The sequence below is a fragment of the Sceloporus undulatus genome, chromosome 2, assembly GCF_019175285.1.
Source record: "Sceloporus undulatus isolate JIND9_A2432 ecotype Alabama chromosome 2, SceUnd_v1.1, whole genome shotgun sequence".
Lineage (NCBI taxonomy): Eukaryota > Metazoa > Chordata > Lepidosauria > Squamata > Phrynosomatidae > Sceloporus > Sceloporus undulatus.
In genome coordinates this window covers 7,732,944-7,755,342 of record NC_056523.1, presented here as the reverse complement: position 1 = coordinate 7,755,342, position 22,399 = coordinate 7,732,944, and the positions used below count along the sequence as shown (strand labels likewise).

The 22,399-nt window shown below is 44.7% G+C and overlaps 1 protein-coding gene across 1 annotated transcript in view; it reads left to right on the top strand.

The window, feature by feature from the left end:
* Positions 1–562: 562 nt before the first annotated feature.
* LOC121921951 (zinc finger protein OZF-like) overlaps positions 563–22,399 on the top strand; it is a 43,148-nt gene continuing 21,311 nt past the window's right edge. Inside the window, exons 1-6 of the mRNA XM_042450730.1 lie at positions 563–703; positions 6,059–6,572; positions 7,192–7,303; positions 7,730–7,800; positions 14,019–14,145; positions 20,475–21,832. Coding sequence (XP_042306664.1) covers positions 6,162–6,572; positions 7,192–7,303; positions 7,730–7,800; positions 14,019–14,145; positions 20,475–21,832 — 2,079 coding nt within the window. The 5' untranslated portion in view covers positions 563–703; positions 6,059–6,161. The remainder of the gene's footprint in view (positions 704–6,058; positions 6,573–7,191; positions 7,304–7,729; positions 7,801–14,018; positions 14,146–20,474; positions 21,833–22,399) is intronic.

Genomic DNA, 22,399 nt, shown 5'->3' with positions numbered 1-22,399 from the left:
GGAATGTTTTTGCTAAGAATCTCAAGAGGGCTTTAAACTGCATCCATAGGAGAGGGAGAAGTATTCTATGGGGCAGGAGTTCATTAAAAGCTGAAGAAATAGAATCATGGAGTTGGAAGAGACCCCAAGGGCCAACCAGTCCAGCCCTCTTCTGCCATGCAGGAACTCTCAATCAAAGCATCCCTGACAGATGGCCATCCAGACTCTGTTTCAAGACTTCCAGGGAGGGAGACTCCACCACTCTCCGAGGGAATTTCCTCCAATTGTTCCTCCTAATCTACAGACGCCTGGGCAACTTCAACGGGAAAGAAGAAACCCTGGAAACGAACAAAGTTTGGCTACCAGTCCTGAAAAACAGCAAACTCAAGAACCAGCAAATGCGAATGCAAACAAATGAGGGGGTTTCCCAGCAGACAAGGGATCATTAAGTACAGAGACACCTTTGCCATTCAGCAACAGAACAATACACAGAGTACTGTAACAGGTAACCCTTCATCTCAGTGGTGCAAGGAAGGGTTAAGGGAACAGAGTTGGGTTCCTAGAGGGGAAGGGAAGATGGGAGAGGAGGAGCCCAGCCCTCCAGAGCAGACAAGCCTTTCACCCCTCTTTCTCCCCAGTCTGGTCCCCATTTTTTCCTGCCTTTTCCCGCCCTCTTATTATTCCAGTTGCATCTTCTGCAGGGGATCTCTCCTCCTAGCGTCAGGTAGGTCTCCGATTAAACCTCTTCCATGGGGCTGAACCCTTTGGCTGGTCCCCTTGGAAGAGCCCCATGGATTCCTCCCCAGTGGGGTTGTTCCTCTCCCTCCCAGAGTAGGGTCCAGGGGTCTCCTTTGGCTGAGACTGACATGGAACATCCAGACAGGGGAGGTCAGAAGTGCAGGGAAGGGAAGACTAGGAGCTTGGGGGTCTTTAGAGGAACCAAGAGGGCTCCAAGGGGGGATATCATGCCCCCATCCCCACCCCAGGTAGCTGAGGAGGGGACTGGTCGGTTCCTGCCTTGGATCCTCTTCCCCTTTCCTTTAATGCCAGGGAAAGGAATAGAAGAATGGTCTCTAGGTCAAGGGAAGTAATAGTGCCACTCTGTTCTGCTCTGGTCAGGCCTCACCTGAAATACTGTGTCCAGTTCTGGGCAACACAATTCAGGATGTTGAGAAGCTGGATCATGTCCAAAGAAGGGCAACTAAAATGGTGAAGGGTCTGGAAACCATTCCCTATGAGGAGAGACTTAGGGAGCTGGGGATGTTTAGCCTGGAGTAGAGAAGGTTAAGAGGTGATATGATAGCCCTGTTTAAATATCTGAAGAAGGGATGTCATATTGAGGAGGGAGCAAGCTTGTTTTCTGCTGCTCCAGAGACCAGGACCCGGGACAATGGATGCAAGCTCCAGGAAAAGAGATTCCAGCTCAACATTAGGAGGAACTTCCTGACAGTAAGGACTGTTTGACAGTGGAACAAACTCCCTGGCATGAGTGGTGGAGTCTCTTTCCTTGGAGGTCTTTAAGCAGAGGCTGGATGGCCATCTGTCAAAGGGAGTGCTTTAATTGTGATTTGCTGCATGGCAGAATGGGGTTGGACTGGATGGCCCTTGGAGTCTCTTCCAACTCTACAATTCTATGATTCTAAGAGGTGGGGGGGATTTCTGCTTCAGGAGCTCAGAGGATTTGTCCATCTTGGCACTTGGAGGGAGGCGTTTTTTGTAAGTGGCAACATGGAGAGTCGTGGAGCCTTGTTCCTTGGAGGTCTTTAAGCAGAGACTGGAGGGCCATCTGTCATGCTTTGATAGTGTCTTCCTGCATGGCAGGATGGGGTTGGACTGGATGGCCCTTGGGGTCTTTTCAGCTCTATGATTCTATGAAATAGTCCCCATTGCTTACTTCTCCTTCCCTCCCACAGATGCTGACTGGAATGGCAATTGAACCTGTAATCTACCCTTGGGGAGGCTTTGAAGGGGAGACAGGGCTGGACTGCAGGGAAGGGGGGGCTCTGAAGGGGGGTCCTTTGAGGGGGAAGAAGGACTCCCTGGGATGGGAGGAGATGCCCTCAACCCCATCTACAGCTGAATCTGATCTGGGGCACCTTAGAAGGTGGGGGAGGGTCGCCCTCTTCAGCTGTAGATGGGGCTGAGGGCATCTCCTCCCACCCCAAGGTTTCCTGCCTTGGGTCTTTCTCTTTTTTTCATGCCAGGGAGGGGAAACAGGGGCAGGAAGTGGATTTTCTGCCCCAGGGGCCCAAAGCACTTTAACTCCCTTGAGGACTAGGCACTGGATAGCATTTTCCTTAATATGGCAACATACCTCTCTCTCTCACACACACATTGCCTAAATCTACTCCTCAGTTCTTCCCACTGATTTCAACTAGGCTGGCAATTGAATCTGTTTTCTTAAGTTGGGGGCAAGACAAGAGCCTGAAAGGGTCCCTGAGGGGAGGATGGATGTGAGAGTCCAACAGCCATCTCTAGATTCTGGTTGAGGTGGTTCCTTGGCTAGAAGCAGCTACTAAGCTTGTGCTTCTTACACAGACATTTGGAATGAGTAATAGAAGATTAAGGCCAGTGTGGCATAGGGGTTTGAGGAAGGAGACTCCACTACGCTCTGAGGGATTGGGCTGGTGTGTTCCATCCCATCGCTGCGTCGTCTGAAGACCACCGGGTTACAAATCTCCCATGATGCTGCGCTGGAATTTCCCCCTTCTCCTTCTGTTGGCCCTTTCCCCTTTCAGGACAACCGCCGGGTGCGGGAGCCCTATTCCACTGACCGAGATAAAGCAGAAACCTTGTGTGGGGGGGGGGGGATAAGCATTCCACGTTTTTTATCCACATTAGTATTGTCCCGTTACAACTCCAGCGCCTGCATTGTGTATCTATGTATCTGTCTACATGTAAACATATGCATGCACAGGCACAACACACATATCCATATAGGCCCCCTTGCATATTCAAATGTGCACACGCGTACATACATGTATGTGTATACAAATATCTGATATATATATATATATATATGCATTATTTTTAATAGATAGATAGATAGATAGATATGATATATAAATACATATCATAGATAGATGTGTCAAGCATTAGTCTTGGTCTGTATCAATGAAATTTTTTTATACATGGAAAGACGCAAGCAGATGCAGGCATATACTGCTAACTCTCCTCGTTGTATACATGTCAACATGTGTGTATGTGTGACATATATATGTGTACATATAGGTCATATTGCTATGCCACATAGTGTGTGTGTGTGTGTGTGTGTGTGTATTCGTAATATGCTGAAAAGTTTCCTGACATGGTCTCTTTATCTCACATGTGCAAATGTGTATGTGGTGTTTTGTGTGTAGGGGTTCATGTATGTGTGCATTTGGGTATATCCACACACACCACACACAGATGTCTGTGTAGCCAATACATGGCATTACACTTTCGGCTGCTCCCCACAGTTTGTGTGTGTGTATAATATATATATATGATATTAATATATATCTATATGTATGTATATGATATGGTGTGTATATTGTTAATGTATATGTATACACACACACACATATAAATATGGCTTCACAATTTGGCAGTACCACTATGTGTATATGTGTGTAATCTGTGTGTGTGTGTGTGTGTGTGTGTGTGTGTATTAACACTCACACGAGCAAATGTGTGTGTACACATAAAAAAGGCATCTCACTTTGGCTGGACTACTATGTGTATATGTTGTATATCTCTCATGTGTGTGTGTGTTTAACACTCCACAGACAAAGTGTGTGTACACCTAAAACAAGATCTCACTTTGGCTGGTACCACTATGTGTATATGTGTGTATATCTCTGTGTGTGTGCCTGGAAGAAGACAAGCCCTCCCTTATCCACCACCACCACTCCCTTCTCCTTTTGTGTTGTGTCTTTTTAGATTGTAAGCCTGAGGGCAGGGAACCATCTAATTAAAAAGATTGTATGTACAGTGCGTGTGTAAATTTACAGACGCTTTAATAAATAAAGGTTAATTTATATATATATATATATATACTATATGAACACTCATACAGACAAATGTGTGTGTTCACATAAAAAGGCATCTCACGTTTGGCTGTACACACTATGTGTATATATAAATATGTAGGTATATATATAAGTATGTAGTACATGGTACCCGGGTACGAATTACCCAGTTACGCATGTTTTCGGGTTACGAAAAAATCCCATAGGGATTTATTGTTTCGGCTTACGAGGTTTTTTCGGGTTACGAAAAAACCTCGGCGCTATTTTTCCGCCACGAGGGCAGCAGAGAGCGCTATTTTTCCATTAGCGCCTATGGCCATTCGGCTTACGAAGGTTTTTCGGGTTACGAAATTAGCCGCGGAACGAATTAATTTCGTAACCCGAGGTACCACTGTATGTATTTATGTGTGTGCATATATATACACAACACACCACACACACACACCACACACACTATATATACAGATGGTGATACCCTTTCGTAAGTGGCTAAAGGCAGCAATCTCTCGCGATATTACCGCTAAACAGTGACCTCATCTTCACCCCGGAAGTTAAAATGTTGCGACCTTTCAGAGCCTCACAGAGCATGCGCAAGGCTGCCGATGCGAATCGGTCAATACACATGTGTAGGCTTGCCATATCCACGCCTGGGGGCGGGACTTTCCCAGTTTGGGGTGGGGCTGCACGGTCACGGCCCGATTTGGCCCCGACCCCGGGATTGCCCTGCCTCCCAGGTGAGATACAGTGGTACCCCAGGGATACGAATTACCCAGGTTACGAATTTTTCGGGTACGAAAAAATCCCATAGGGATTTATTGTTTCGGCTTACGAAGGTTTTTCGGGTTACGAAAAAACCTCGGCCGCTGATTTTCCGCCACGCGGAGGGCAGCAGAGAGCTATTGTTCCATTAGGCGCTATGGCAATTCGGCTTACGAAGGTTTTTCGGGTTACGAAATTCGCCGCGGAAACGAATTAATTTCGTAACCCGAGGTACCACGTATGCAAGCTGAGGAAGGCTTTCACCTTCCGACTTGGCCCAGCCTGCCAGGGAAAGCCTCCCTGAGGGAGGATAGTCTCTCTCACGCTGGGCTCCGCCCCACTGAGGGTGGGCCCAGGCCCAGAGGGAAAGAAACCTCCCTGAAAGGGAGGAGTCCCCTCTCGCTTGGGCTCTCCCCTCTGAGGGCATGGCAGGCCAGGCCCAGAGGGAAAACCCCCTGAAGGGCAGGAGTCCGCTCCCCGCTTGGGGGGGGGGGCTCCGCCCCTCCGAGGGCGGGGCCAGGCAGGAGGAAAGCCTCCCTGAAGGGCAGGAGTCCTCCATGCTTGGGCTCCTCCCCCTCCGAGGGCGGGGCCAGGCCAGGGAAATCCTCCTGAAGGGGAGGAGTCCCTCCTGCTGGGCTCTGCCTCCACTGAGGGCGGGGCCCAGGCCCAGGGGCAGCCTCGGCAGGCTCCTCTTAAAATGCAGACACAAAAAAAGTGTCCTACATTTGAACATTTTGTCCTACATTTGTCCCAGTTTCGAGGTCCTGATGAATGGCAACCCTAGGCTGGCGTGGTAATCCAATCTGCACTTGCCTCACTTTGCCTGAATGCGCATTGGCCGATTCGCAAAACCTCGATTTGGAAGGCCGCCCAGGTGTGAAACAACAATGCAATATGACGCGAATACGAATCGGCAATGCGTATTCGGAGAGCACGGGTGTGAATGAACGATGCGATATAACGTGAATACGCATCGACCGATGCGAACTGACCCTACTTCTGTGCTCAAAAAATCCCTGTGTGGAAAGGCTCGGAGTGTGTTCCACTGTCGGACAGCCCTTACTGTCAGGAAGTTCCTCCTAATGTTTAGGTGGAATCTCTTTTCCTGTTGTTCCGGGTCCTGTTCTCTGGAGCAGCACAAAAAAACCTTGTTCCCTCCTCAGTGATGGTTCTTAGATGAAAAAGCCTCCCCAGCTCTCTGGTTTCTTTTGCTCATTCACCTGCCTTAGAGAGGAAACCTAGTTGGAATCTTCCATGAATTTTCTGGTCAATGTAGTACAATAATTGCTAACAATGTATTTGTTTTGCAGAATTTTCAAGCAGAGTCTATTCAGGGGTTCTTTGCTCTGAGACAGAAGAGGGCACAGGATTAATTGTGCCACCTTGGCTGCTTCATTGGACATCAGTTCAAAGATGGACATATCTGACTCAATTGGACCTGAAGCAGGAGGAGACTCTGTTGGCATCAGTGCGGAGAGCAGTGGGGGATCCTGTGAGGGAACCGTGCAGAAGTTTGTGAGTGAGGATGTGACGAGTTCCGAAACAGAGTATCAGCGCTTCAGGCAGTTTTCCTATCAAGAGAGTGAGGGACCTCGGGAAGCTTGCAGACACCTCCATGAACTCTGCCGCCAGTGGCTGAAGCCAAAGGAACAGACCAAACATCAGATCCTGGACCTGGTGATCCTGGAACAGTTCCTGAGCATCTTGCCCCCAGAGATGGAGAGCTGGGTCAGGGAATGTAGGGCAGAGACCTCTTCCCAGGCAGTGGCCCTGGCAGAAGGTTTCCTTCTGAGTCAGGCTGAGGACAAGAAATGGGAAGAACAGGTTAGAGCATTTCCTCTCAGTTTCTGTAAAGCTGAAATGGATGGATGGATTTAATATATAGCCTTCCTTTCTCCCAAGATGGGACCTGATGTGGGTGATAATCAGGACCTAAATCCTCTGTCCTTTTTTTCACCTCCTCTGCCCCTACTGCTGCCACCCCCAAAGCCACTGCCAATTCTATTGCTCTTCTACTGAAATTTGATGCCCCCACAGTAGCTTAGAAGGTGAATAGTGTGGAGAACATGGGCCATGTTTCAAAGTGGACTCTTCTTCTCCAAGGCTTCTTAAGACTATGAACATTTAATACACTGTCCAGTCTCTCTGTGTCCCGTGTTTTCAAACAACTTTCCAGATTTTCTTGCTGTCACTACTGTGCAACCAAATGTAGCAGTGTGGTGATTTTAAAGTGGCAGTGTGTGGTTCCCCCTCTTCCCCCATGGGTTCAAGGAGAAACATGTTCCCACCCATCCCCAGAATTTCTCTGCTCTCACGTCTAGAAATAAAGCTTGCTACAGGTGCCAGTCTTTTTCTTCTCCTGCTTGTGCATAGATGTATAATTAAAAAATAATAATTTAAACTTATTTTCTAATGATTCTCCACATTCTCCCTTCCCTTTCAGGGAAAAGTTCAGTCTGAGTTCTCTGTGTCTGAGGAGTCTACATCAGATACCACCCAGTGTCCTCAATGGAGGGAACTGAGGCAGGAGGAAGATTGGGTTGCAGCCTTGCAGGGTAAGAGGGAGCTCTCTCTGGAATAATTATACAGTATTTACATTTTACACCTGTGTAAGTTTCCTTCTGGGAGCAATTGGGCTTTTTTTTTCTGGTGTGGCACATCCATAATTTTATTTGAGATTGTGGACATGAAGGTCTGCATGTAAGGTCATTGGGCCTAAGATGTGCATGTAGATGTGAATTTGGTTCCAAAATGTTTCTATTCACCAAAAGCACTGAAAATATCAATCAATGCAAATCAGTGGCCCAGTGGTAGCTAGTACTGGACTGTCCCAAGCCACAGTCCAGTCCCCCAAGTATTTGGCCAAGATGCCTTATAGATTTTACGATCTGTGTTCCCCATATGTTTCCTGTTAGAATGGTAATTGTAGCCTCTGAAACAATCCTGTGTAACCAGCTTCCCCCCACCTTGGTCTCTTGCAGAGTCTGGAATGATGCCATCCACAAATACTCAGTTGCTTCTTCCTCTTTGCAAAGCAGTGAAACCTGTTCAGGTAAGGAGAAGGATTCCTGGGAGAAGAGGACTGGAGCAGCCTGGATGTCCCAAGTTCTGGGCTCACATCCCTGGTAGCACTAGCTGAGAATTCTGTTTCAGTTTGCTTTGGGTTTTAAAAAATGAGAGAAATCCATATATTTCTTCATAATCTTAATAGAAAAAAGCAGATCTTTAAAAAATATGAATATATGGGATATGACAGGTTCATCTACCCTAGCCCAGGGGCTTGAGCACCTAACTCTTAAGAAATTAGATTGGAATCCCTGTATGTTCAACCAAGCTAGTCTAGAAAAGTTTTTTAAAAAAATATTTTGAAATATATATGCAAAATATAATTATATTGGCGGGTTACAAACCGATGAAAAGTAGCACTCTGCTACCGCTGCCGGTTGCTGCATCCAGGAACAGCAACAGCCAAACCGCGCGGTTCCCGGACACAGCGAAGAAGAAGCGCCAAAATGGCGCTTCTTCTTGCTCCCTGGATGGGACACCGCGAGGCACTACTCGCGCACTCACGGCATCATATCCGGGGCGCGACTTGCGGACGCTATGCGTCCGGCACGTAAAAATGACGGCGCCCGTGTGTATAGGGCGCCACCATTATTACACCCCCGTCACATGCTAGAGGTGAGGCCGGTGTGGACGCTAGGTCCTTGGCAAACCCCTAGCACGTGACGGGGGCGCTGCAAAGGCCCGTTTGTAACGGGCCATTGTAATGCTTTCAGTTACATATTATACATCTGACAAAGTAAACTCAAGTCTCACGCTACCAATTTCTTTCTTTCTATTAGTCTAAAAGGTGCTACAAGATCTTAATAAGGAATATTAAATAAGAAGATCAAATAAGGAGATGAAATAGAATCATAGAATCATGAAACCACAGAGTTAGAAAAGACCACAAGGGCCATTCAGTCCAACCCCTGCCATGCAGGAACTCTCAATCAAAGCATACCTGACAGATGGTCATCCAGCCTCTGTTTAAAAACCTCCAAAGAAGGAGACTCCACTACACTCTGAGGGAATGTGTTCCACTGTCAAACAGCCCTGACTGTCAGGAAGTTCCCCCTAATACTGAGGTATCTTTTCCTATATAAATAAGATAAATCATTACTCCTCAGTTTCAATAAAAGCAAACTAAATGTCTGAATATTAGTTGTAAATTATGTCAGTACATCACTCTTTCAAATGTTCCAGTGTTGTTAAATCTTGAATCCATTGAACCACAGGTGGTGATATTTTATATTTCTAGTACTAGAGCATCAGTACTTTAGAGGTCAAAAGTGCACAAAACTTCCATGAGCTATGTTGCAAGACATGCTTAAATAATTTAAATGACTACAGTGTAGGGTTACCATAACCCGGCGGCCCCCATGCCATTCACGGTTTCGGGGGGCCCCTCCCGGTCCCGGTCCGGTTTGGGCCCCCACCCGTGCCTTGTTCCCGGTTTGGGGGCCTGCTCCGGCCATTGCTGCTGCTGCTAATGCAGCTACTGCGGCGCCAACCCACCTCCTCCTCCGGCTCCGCCTTCCTCCTCTTCCTCGGCGGGTGGCAGAAGCGCCGCCGCCACCACGCCCCTACTGGGAGGGCTTGTGCGCCGCCCAGGCCTCAGCAGGGGCCAGTGGCAGCGCGCGCGCGTGCCTGCCCCACTTTCCTCCCCCTGCGCGCGTGCGCCTGCCTCACTTTCCTACCCCCCACGCGCGCCTACCCCGGTTTCATCTGCGCATGCGCGCGCGCGCGCGCGCGCGCCAGCCATCAAAAGGAGGAGGAGGGGGGAGAGGAGGAGGAGGAGGAGGAAGGAGCTGGAGGAAGGGTGCCTGAAGGCCAGGGCAGAATTGGGCCAGAGAAGGAGGAGGAGGAGGAGGAGGAGGAGGAGAGCTGAGTCAGTGGCCATTAGGCCTGCCTTGGTATTTTGAGGTTTTAAAATGATATTTAAAAATATAAAATACTTATTTTATTTTATTTTTTAATTTTTATTATTGCTTTTTATTTTTTATTTTATTATTTTTTATTATTGCTTGTTTTTATTTTATATCATTAATTTTATTATTGCTTGTTTTTGTTTTATTTTATTAATTTTATTATTGCTTGTTTTTGTTTTATTTTATTAATTTTTTATTATTAAATATATGCAAAGTGCATTTTCTGGTGTATTTATGGTGCTTTGAATGCTAACAAGTCTGCCTTTCTTGCACAATTATGTGATGTGAGATGATGATGATGATGATGATGATGATGGTGATGGTGATATTGATATCAACAAGCCTCTGAGGCACGGCCAATGTAACCTGCTGTGATTTTTACAAACTCATGCGCAGTGAAAAACCACAGTCCCTTGCTCAAGTACACACTTCTGAGAAGTAAAGTTGAACCCGAGGGCAAATACATTTCTGCCATCTGTCTAAGAATAATGCCAAAATGTCCTCCATTTTGATCATGCCTAAAAACATGCATTTATATTAACATTTAAAAAAAAAACCTCAATTTTTTGCGCGTCTTCCATTTTTATAAAAATGTGTCCTACATTTGAAAATGTTGCCCTACATTTGTCCCGGTTTGGAGGTCCTCACTTATGGCAACCCTACTACAGTGGGCCCTTGTTATTCGCTGGTGTTTGGACCATCCAATGGATACCAAAATCCATGGATGCTCAAGTCCCATTAAATACAATGGTGTAGTGAAATGGTTTCCCTTATATAAAATAGCAAAATCAAGATTTGCCTTTTGGAATTCATTATTATTATTATTTTTAACATTTTCAAGCTGTGACTAAAGAATCTGTTGATGGGCCAACTGTATGTGCATCTCTGAACACCAAAGAACTTTCCCGTACCAATTTCTTCCTGCCAGAATAAAGGTACTACTGAGTTAAAGAAGCATTAACATCTCTACCACACCTCCAGTAGATAGGTCATTTAGATAAACCTTTATTAGAAAGATTTTTTTGGTGTCCAATATACTCAGAAGAGTTGTTTTTATTTTATAAGATGTAACTGGAGATTTGTAGTCATACTTGATATAGAAGTTAAAACTGCTGGATAATAAAAACGTGTATAAAGTTGGCTTAGGTACTTGATCAACTTCAATAGGTGTTTTTAAAATTTAAGGAGCCTCAGAAGCACTGAAAGCTGCACAGTCAAGTCTAGATTGTAATAGTTGTTGTAATTGTAAATATTCTGGGGGGAGAAGAGTCTCTGCAAATGTTTCTAACAAGTTTTTGAAAATACTTGTAAAGCAATTCCATGAATAATAAACAATTCCAGGTGTAATATTCATTTTAATGTCCCACAAACTCAGGTTTAAACCTTCCCATCTGTCTAGATCTTGTGGAATATTTTTAATACCTTGGTTATATTCAGTTTAATCATTTGAGATATATCCCTGAAACTAATTATACCCAAGTAAGTAATAGAATTTGGGTAGTATCAAAACTGATTTTCTAGAAGTACTGGGGTCTATCTTGTTTCTGACTGACATTATTTCCAATTTAGTCCAGTTAATTAAATATCAGGATATTTTATCAAAATTATTAATCAGCTTCATTAAGAGTGGGATCAACTCTGGAGGTTTTGAGATAAACACCAAAAGGTCATCTGTATAAATAATATCTTAAAAATCCAAGGCAGCATATACAAAGCCATTGATAAAATGTAAAGTTAAAATGTAAAGTTAAAAGTATAAACAAGGTGAAAGTAGACCATTAATCATTACTCTTGCCCTTGGTGCAGAATATAATATATATATAATCAATTTCAGTAACATCTTAGGGTGCTGAAAATTAGTAAATGCAGTGAAAATAAACGTCGATTTTTTTTTATGAAAGACTTTCCCAGAATCTAAAGAAACAATGGTAGCTGGATCAGTTCTGTTAGAATGTAAGGCTACCCTGTTCACAACCAACTTGATATTATCATCCTGATATGATCAGTTTTAACCAAAGTTGAAATGACTTTTTGCAGTCTATTCATCAACATAGCTGTCAATATTTTAATATCCTCATTAATTAAAGGTATAGGTCAATAGCACAGCTAGCATTGTCTTTGTCAGGTTTAGGGATCAAAGATTTAGAAATATTGTTTAACGATGAAGGGTGGAAACTAGATTCTAAAATATAATTATAAAATTGAAGCAGCTTTGGAGCAGGTAAGCTTGAAGTTTTATACCATGCAATCGAAAACCTTTTAGGATCTGGTGCTTAACCATTTTTCATATTTAAAAGAATGCTGATAATATCCTCAAGATGCAAGGGTTCCACAAGGAGTTGCCTATGTGATACATCCAAATATGGAAACCTAAGTGTGGTTTGAACATTGGACTATGACTCTGGAGACCAGGGTTCAAATCCCCACTTAGCCATGGAAACCTACTTGGTGAATGTGGGCAAGTCACACTGTTTCAGCCTTAGAAAAAGACAAACCCCTTCTTTACTAACCTTTCAAAGAAAACCCTGTGACAGATTCACAGTTCTGATAATTAAATACATCAGCAAGATACAGAGGCTTTCCCCTCTCATATTGTCTGCTATGTGCCCTTAAGTCATTTCCAACTTATGGGGACCCTAAAGTTGGAAATGATTTTGAGGGTGCACAACGGACAATATGAGAGGAGAAAGCCTCTGTATCTTGCTGGTGTATTTCATTATCAGAACTGTAAAGATCAGTGTAAAAAATTTTAAATTGTAAGTTTATATCCATATAGAAGATGTATATAAATTATTGCATTCTTCTTTAATAACAGAAGTAATATTATGTTGTTGCTGTTGCTTAAGGCGATTTGCCAAAATCTTAATAGGGCATTTGCCATTTCTGTAATATGTTTGTTGTAAACAGGCCACACAAATTCAGCCTGTTGTGAAAGAATATTTTTCAGTTCATGTTTAACTTTTTGCAATTCATCAGCCGTAGAGCTAACAAAGAGAGGAAAAACAGATGAGCAAAATACAGCGTCTTCCCAGTGGCTTGAGGGCATGGCATATGCACGACACACACCCTCAAGATGCTGGGAACACACCATGAAACTGCCCTGCTGCCCACACGATGGCAGTTTTTTTGCGCTGTGGCAGCACAGCATAGGCTTCTTTTCCCCCAGTGGCTTTTGCCACTTCTTCCCTGCCACTGGGAAAATGCCAGGTTGGAGACATGGTGTAGTGTTGCTGCAGTGCCACAAAAAATCACCAACCTGGTGTTTTGGGCCGTCTGTCTCAGCCCTGAGTTACAAGAGATTTCAACTTCTTTAACAAATCCATAAATTCCAAATAGCAAACCTTGATTTTCCATTTTATATAAGGGACACCATTTTAGTATGCTATTGTATTTAATGGGACTCGAGCATTCACGGATTTTGTTATCCACAAGGAATCCTGGAACCAAACCCCAGTGGATAACAAGGACATACTGTTTAGGCTTTACATGCCTCCCACTTGATGGCAAGTGAGCTCACTGTACCTACACTTTAAAGTATTCTGTCCAATCTGATGATACTTGAGTCTTGAACCTCTCATCATTAAAAAAGGGAAACATTAAGCTGCCAAAGGCCACTAGATTTAGAAATGTAAATCCAAACTAAAATCCAAATTTACAGAAATGTATATCCAAACAGACATATGAGCTAAGGATCTATTTTGCATTCTTCTGCTGAAGTTGCTGAAATTTAAAATCATCATCATCATCATCATCATCATCATCATCATCATCTTTTTATTATATAAAAAGATTATCTTCATCCTCTGGATGTAAAATTCTCCATTCTTCAGTTAGACCACCATAGAAGCCTGCATTGTAAGTCTCACAACAGTACTTCTGTCTAGCAAAGGAAATAAAACTGAGTTAAATTGCTTCTCTGAATTTTTTCTTGACTACAGAAGAAAGGGGAATGGGGAAATCTTCCCTTTCTTTCACTGCCCAAATAAATCTCTCGCCTTTTGATTACCTCTGGCAAAACAAAGATTCTATTGAACAGACCAAAGGTCCATCTAGTCCAGCGTCCTGGTTCTCACAGTGGCTCACCAGAAGCCTCTAGGAATCCTGCAGTCTAGGCAGGGAAGCCATAGACCTCCCCCAGTTCCTTTCCCAGCAGGTGGTAATCAGAACCATGGTGTCTCTGCTAATGAACCTGTCAGATGGCCAACAGGAAAGTTTCAGCCCTAAAGGCTTCGTGCACTTTTTTCCTTGATAGTATTTATGTGAACTGGGAGCTGCAAATGTTTTCTTTTTCCCCTAGGACCAAATCACCTTTGAGGACGTGGCTGTCCATTTCTCCCCAGAGGAGTGGGCTCTTCTGAATCCTGATCAGAGAGCCCTGCATGTGCAGATCATGGAGGAGACCTATTGGATCATAGCATCTCTTGGTAAGCCCCCCTTACAGATGATCATTTCTGTTTTATTTATTTTTTTACTAACGTTTATTGATTAAAAAAACATATAAAACATAAACATACATACTCACAATACTCTAAAAACAAACATACAACAGTCTTGCATGGTTACATTAACTTTCTTGCAAAAGTATCTATTTCTGTTTTTATAATGCAGTAATTACAATAAAAAGGCTGTCCTCCAATCGTTTCTAGGCAGTGGTCTGCTGCTGCCACTGCCTCCTGTATTATTGGTTTATTGGTGTCAACAACTCTCAGGGCTCCTGGGCTGAGGTCAAAGTCACACCAGTGTTGCCAATTTCCGACTTTCATGCGAAACGGGGCTTTTTAGAGCTTTTCGTGTGATTTTCGCGCCTTGCTCTAATTCAGTGCCTTTTCCGCGCTTTGGCCCATTCATTCCGACTGCTGCATAGCAACCAACCCTTTGGAGTGTAACGTTTTCAGCCAAGAGGGCTGGAGAAAAAAACTCTCTCTCTCTCTCTCTCTCTCTCCCTAATGACTCCCTCTGAGAGCCAGGATGGAGCAAGCCCAACCAACCCCAACTGTTTGGAGGAATAGTTCCGCCAAGCAGGAGAGGACATGTGATTGCCCCCCCCCAGGCATTCTCAGGCTCCAGGGGCAAAAGTGCTGGAAAGAGGCAGGGTGAGGGTCTTGGCTGGCTTAATCCCAATTGCTTTGATTTCAAGTAAGACATAAGTTTTAAGGCACACAAAGGCCTGCCTGGAGTCGGTAATGGGCTGGATGAGGGAAAACGACTCAGTCTGAATCCAGAGAAAACGGAGGTGCTCGTGATAGGTATCTCCGGGTGGGGATGGCGGTGGTTCCCCTGTCCTGAACGGGATCACGCTTCCCGTGAAGGACTCGGTACGCAGTCTGGGGGTGCTCCTTGATTCATCCCTCCACCTTACATCTCAGTGGATGTGATGGTCAGGAGCACCTGTTATCAGCTTCCGGCTGATTCGCCAGCTGCGCCCCTTCCTGGACCGGGGGCACCTTGAACGGTAGTAACACGCTCTGGTAACCTCTTGTTTGGACTTCTGCAAATGCGCTCTACATGGGGCAGCCCTTGTACCATACCCGGAAGCTACAACTAGTGCAGAATATGGCAGCCCAGGCTGGTTACTGGCATACCCAGAGCCAGCCACATAAACACCAGTGCTTAAAGATCTGCACTGGCTGCCTATTCGCTTCCGGGCGCAATACAAGTGGCTTGTGGCTATTACCTATAAAGCCCTAAATGGCTTGTGGCCCAGGATAACCTTGAGGACCGCCTCTCCCCATACAATCCGCCCCGCACTCTCAGAACATCTGGGCAGCAGTTATTGAGGGTTCCAGGGGCCAGGTTAGCCTCCACGTCTAGGAGAGCTTTCACCATCTCGGCCCCGCCCCTCTGGAATTCTCTGCCCATTGACTCCGCTCGGCCACCTCCCTGGCCCAGTTTAAAAAGGGGCTTAAGAACTTTTCTGTTCAAATCAGCATTCCCTGACACAGGTCCCAATTAGTTTCTCCCCCCCCCCCTCACTATGTCAGCAGTGGCAAGCTGGCTAGATTGTTTAATGTAGATTGTTTTAAATGTAGTTGTAAATTTTAATGTAATTGTAATGATTGCTTTTCTGTTGATGTTTATAATGTTGTACACCGCCCTGTTATATAGAAGGGCGGTATAGAAATAAAATTTTATTTTTTATTATTTTATTTAATACTTGATCATGGTATCATGGCTTGATGTTGTGGACTTCTTGTGTCTTGCCTGAGGATGACATTTGAAATTTCTGAATTCCTGAGCTTGGGCAGAGTGCCCCAAGCCTACCTCTCAGGGTCGTTGTTTTACTGTGAGGACCATTTGGGTTGTGTGATGTGAATGCGATGTCCCTGAGTGTGCGCGCGCGTGTGTGTGTTAGTGATTATATGCCTCTGGCATTGGACAGAGCACCTGTCCGTTGGCATCCTGCCCTGTCTTCCCAGAATTTTGTTTTGTGGTTCTCTTTTTCATTCTCTTTTCCATTGCCATCCTTACTGCAGAAATATCCAGTTTGGCACTGCTTCTAACATGCAAGGCTCCTGTGTGATGGGATTCTGGCCCCAACAAACCACCAAGCCCCAGAATTTCATGCATGGAGCCCTGGCTGCCGGTAAAAGCAGAGTCTCAACATGTCACAAACAAAATCCACTTCCCAGGATTCCCTGGTTGAACAAAGGAATTGCTGCAGGCTTCCATATCCAAGCCCCAGAGAATGGTCTACAGGATATCAGTGTTGCCAGTTTAAGTCCACTTCTTCAGCTGCATTTGATTTAATAATGATAATAATGGTGATGATGATAGAGAGATCTTGTAAACACCTTTGAGTCTCACTGAAAGAAAAGTTGGCAGCATGGCTTTCCTAGATTTAAGCATACATCTTCAGATGCATGGGAATTGTAGTTCATTGTGGCACCAGAGCTCTTTCTCACAAAACTACAATTCCCCGGGTTCCCTAGCACTGAGCCAGGGCAGTTAAAGCGGTCTCAAACTGGATTACTTGCAGTATGGATTGGACCTTGAGCATTTTATAAACGAAGGTCCAAAACACTGCAGAATAATCCAGTTTGTGACTGCAATCTCAAACTGGATTATTCTGCACAGGTGTCTTGGACCCAACTCAGGCGCATCTTTACTCCAGACTTCAGAGGACAATCAGTTTCATACTGTTTTAACTGCATGGCCCAGTGCTATGAAATCCTGGGAATTGTAGTTTGTTGTCACACCAGGTTTGCTGAGGAGAAGGTTAAATGTCTCCGAAAACTAGAATTTTCCAGGATTCCATAGCATGAGCCATGGCAATTTAAAAGGTGTCAAACTGGATTTTTCTGCAGTGCGGTTGCAGCCGAAACACATTCTATTTGGCACAAAGCTTTTGAACCCCTTCATGTCAAAATAAAGATCTTTAAAGGACTGAAGATTCTTTGTTTTTTCAATGGTGATTTTGAGAGTTGAATAAGTTACAATTTTTGTATTCAATTTGTTTACGTTTATTGCAAAACATCTGGCCATTTTAACATTTGGGAATTTTCCGGGAATAGTGACTAAATATTCCGTGTGATCTGGGGGGATTCCGCGGGTTTTTGGACAAACATTTCCGGGAATTATCTTCGAGGCTTGTTGGCAACACTGGTCCCCTGCCACTATTGCATCATCTTGCTACTATTCCTGAGGAGGAGATGGAACCCTTGAAGATCATTTATCTGCCCCCACTCATTGATTTTACCCCATGTGACCCCGTAAACAGTGGGAAGTTACTGAGGGCTCAGACTTGCACTTCCTCCACCTCTGACTTTGCAGAGATTTTTCACTCCCTTGTGGGACATGAGAATCCTGTATGCATGTGTGTACATGCTCTCTCTCTGAGCCCAAGGCATGTGAAAGAGTGTGGGAAGGAAGGAGATCTTGATAAGGAAGCTTTTATTCTAAGTAGGTTGCGATAGCGCGGACCTCCAAACCGGGAAAATGTAGGACATAATTTTCAAATGTAGGACACACAAATGTGTCCTACATTTGAAAATTATGTCCTACATTTTACCTCGCGATCGTGGCAGGGAGCGGAGGGCCAAGCGGCAAGGGAAGCCTCCACTTAAGGAGGCTTTCCCCTCCCCGCCTGGGCTCCGCCACGATCGGAGGCCAGGATCGGGGCCTCACCTCGTTCCTGGCCCCCGCAGGGACCAGAGGAGGCGAGGAGCCCCCCCCGGCGAGCGCCGCGGGCTCGCCTCGTTCCTGGCCCCCGAGGAGGCCAGGAAGGAGGGCGAGGAGGCTGCAGGGAGGCGGGGAGGTTGGCGCGGCTGCCGCCAAGGGCGCGCCTCCCTGCAGTCTCCTCCACCTCAGGCCTCGCTGCCCTCCTTTCCTCCGCACGACCATGCGCGGGGGAGGAGGAGGAGGGCAGCGCCCCAGGGTTGCCCAGCAACCCCGCTGCAACCGGGCTTTTCCCGGTTTTTGGCTGCACCCATGCCGTGACCGGGCAGGTGCAGCCAAAACCGAGAAAAACCCGGTTGCAACCGGGTTATGGCAACCCTAATTCTAAGCAAACAATCTGCATTAGCAAAATGGTATCTTTTACATGAAGACACCTCTCCTCAGACATTACCTGAAAGTATTTGCAAAATTACAAACATAGGTCATATTCAGCTGAGATTAAAAAGAGCATAGACCCTTAACTTGACTAAACATTTCTAACCTACCCACATTATACATAGAGTTCTAAATCTTGGATGTTTATGGGAAGCTGAGAGTCTGGATGCCTGTATTGTTCCTGCAGCCAGGCTCTCCCGGTGAGCCACGCAGCTCCCCAGTCTCTGTGTCTACCTTATGGCACCCTGGGAATTTTTATAACCTCATGTGGAAGGATCGTGAAGCTTTGTACCTTTTCCCCAAACTTGGCCCTTCACTGAGCAGTTGACTTTAATAATCCCTGTTGCTCCTCTGTGATGCTGATCCACCAACAAATGTAACCCAACCCAATACATCTTGGATCTTTTGTTTACCTGGAGGGGAGACTATTTGCTTCAGCTGTGTTTCCCAGATAATAGGGGGAGCCCATCATAGGTCCCTAAATGCTGTTATTTTAGAGAGCTTGAACCCGTCGCTTCTAATTATGGGATATATTGAGGGTAAAATACATTAACAGTACTTTTTACAGTGGAAAGATTTACCCCATGGACATTCAGAATGGGTGTCAGATGTTCATATCAAGGTACCTGGACTGATTAAGAAATCTTACAAAGTGTACCCTGACAAGCCTACCTAGTGTCTGGGTTTCATTGCTTTTTGTTAATGGTGTTCCGATAGATAGATAGATAGATAGATAGATAGATAGATAGATAGATAATACACATTTTGCTCTTTTGTTACATTCTGTTATTTTATGGAGCAGGGGGAGATTGTTTGTGGGGGACTGGACATTATTTGCCCTCTAGGTTCCATCTGCCATCTGCTTTATGTTATTCTGTAGCCATGCTAGCAGAGGCCTATTTCTGTGGGGTGGGGGAGTTGTTGTAACACGTACTGAGGTGTATTGTGTAAGTCAAGATCATTCAGCCTGGGAAAAGAATGTGGGCAGTTTGGAGTGGTAGTGTTGCAAAGATTTTTAATAGTGAAAGTGATCTTTAAATGCCAGTTCTGGCAACAGATGTATAACTGTGCTGATCTGCTGTAGTATACTGTACTCTTTCTGGTTCATCCATGAAGTGTGATTACTGAGTGAGGCCTGAAACAGACAGGCCAAATAAGGTGGCTTCCAAACACTTTAGGTGCATGGAATTTACACAACGCATGCTCCCAATACGTCCAGAAGCAGCGCCGAGGGCTCCCTTAATTGTCCCAAAGCTACTGGCTAAAGGAATGGCAAAAAGGAGTAGCTAAAGGGCATTTGGGACCATGGCGGCAGCCCATTTTGAAAGTGGGCCGTGTGGTCTCTGTCCACTCCTTTTGGCCTGTCTGCTTCAGCCTTTAGATAGAGACAGGGCATCACACAATATCCAGTTAAAAGTTACTTCTCTGTATAATATATCTGCCTCTACATTTATTAGAAACTGAGTAGCTGTAGACGTAAAAGTCCACCTCTTTTCTCCCATCCAGTGTAGGATGCTGTGAGGAAGGAGGCATGAATCCTTCTGTGTTGCAGCACAAAAATCCAACCTTAACTGGACATAGGGGAGAAAACTGGATATTGGGGGAGTGAAATAGAGATGTGGCAACATAGTTTGTAGCAAAGTAAATTCTTACCCACATAATTTAATGTGAAAATACAACGGACACCCTTTCCCCCAGAGAGAAGAGGGCACAATCAAAAACCAGGCACGGTTAGAACATAGGTGGCCTGTGCAGCACCTGTTGCACACTCTTGCCTTAGACCAGTGGTTCTCCACCTGTGCGTTGCGACCCCTTTGGGGGCCAAATTCCATTCACAGAGGTCCCCTAGGAACTATCGGAAAACACATATTTCTGATGGTCTTAGGAACCGAGACAAAAATAATTTTATGGTTGGGGGTCACCACAACATGAGGTGACTGGTTATAAATGGCTGCGGCATTAGGAAGGGTGAGAACCACTGCCTTAGACGATCTAGGGGTAGTCAAACAGTTTCCATCTTTCCTGAGTCCTAAATCCACTGAAAGCCAACTGGGGATCCCCCTTCCATCAGACATCCCTCCTAAAGCTTCTGTGATCAATAGTACTGCCCCCTTCCTTTCAGTTCCTTTCCCCATCCCTGAGAGCCCTTTTTACTCACACTGAGGAAAGATTATTTTCTAATTTTTTTCCTTTTCCCCAACAGATAACTTGAGTAAGAAAAACTTATGCATCAAGTGTGGAAAGTGTTTTGGAAACAAATGGGAGCTTATCAGACACCAGAAAGCCCATACAGAGGAGGAAGGTTCTACCAGAGATAAAGCTTTCAAGTGCAATGTGTGTGGGAAGTTTTTTGTCCAGAATATGTCACTTGTGCTTCACATGATACTCTGTGCTGGGAACAAAGACGTTAGATGTAAGTCCTCAGTAAAAGGTTTTGATTACAAGTTGCCCCAGTTGAGCTATCAAGCAGTCCACAAAGGAAAGAAAACACATAAATGCCAAGAATGTGGGAAACAATTTGCTGGCAGAACAGAATTAGTGGTCCATCAGAGAATCCACACAGGAGAGAAGCCATACAAGTGCCAGGAATGTGGGAAATGTTTTGCTAAGAGTTCATACCTTGTCAGGCACCGGAGAGTACATACAGGCGAGAAACCATACAAATGTCAGGATTGTGGGAAATGTTTTTCTACAAATTCAAGCCTTGTGAGCCACTACAGAATCCACACAGGAGAGAAACCATACATATGCCAGGAGTGTGGGAAATGTTGCGCTCGGAAGTCGGAACTTATAGTCCATCAGAGAATCCACACAGGAGCAAAACCATATAAGTGCCAGGAGTGTGGCAAATGTTTTGCTCACAGATCATCTTTTCTTGACCATCAAAGAACCCACACAGGATACAAGCCATATAAATGCCTGGAGTGTGAGAAATGTTTTGCTCACAATTCATCTCTTTTGAGCCACCAAAGAAGCCACACAGGAGACAAACCATACAAATGCCTGGAGTGTGGGAAATGTTTTGCTCACAAGTCCTCTCTTTTAGACCACCAAAGACCCCAAACAGGAGACAAACCATACAAGTGCCTGAAATGTGGAAAATGTTTTGCTCACAGTTCAAATCTTGTGAGTCACCACAGAATCCATACAGGCGAAAAACCATACAAGTGCCTGGACTGTGGAAAATGTTTTGCTCAGAGTTCAAACCTTGTGAGTCACCAGCGAATCCACACAGGAGAGAAACCATATAAGTGCCAGGAGTGTGGAAAGTGTTTTGCCCGCAGTTCACACTTTGTGACCCACCAGGCACTCCACACAGGAGAGAAACCATACAAATGCCTAGAGTGTGAGAAATGTTTTTCTACAAATTTAAGCCTTGTGAGACATGAGAGAGTTCACACAGGAGAGAAACCATGCAAGTGCTTAGAGTGTGCAAAATGTTTTTCTACAAGTTCAAACCATGTGAGTCACCACAGAGTCCGCACAGAAGAGAAACCATATAAGTGCCGGGAGTGTGGAAAATGCTTTTCTCAAAAGTCAATCCTTCTAACTCACTGGCGAGTCCACACAGGAGAGAAGCTATACAAATTCCAGGAGTATGGGAATTGTTTTGCTTAGAGTTTATACCTTGTGGAACACAAGAAAGAAAACACAGAAATGTGAGGAGTGGTTGGAATACACAACTTGTGAGCCTGCAGAGTCCACACAAGAATGGCAGGAAAAATGTCCAGATTTCTTAAACACTATATGATGCTAAGGAAAGAGGCGGCTTACACGTCCCTAATTTTAAATTTTATTATGAGCCATTTTATATGGTGGAAGGAATAGATTTTGCTTAGAGATGAGCGGCTATTGAAACTTGAAAGTCATGATTTAAGGTTTGGGCGGCATGGTTAACTTTGATATGATAAAGATAAGACACATGTAGAATTGAAAACTTATTGTATTGAAAAGGCTCTTTTACAAGTTTGGAAAAGACAATTTCAGATTAAAGAGGTACCAGACAAGGGTGTCCAATCTTGTCACTGCTGTTTTTAATAATCATCAAAATTTTGAAATAGGAATGTTAGAAATGATCCATATATTTAAGGAGTCAACTTTAAAGAACACAAATATAACCTGAAAGCC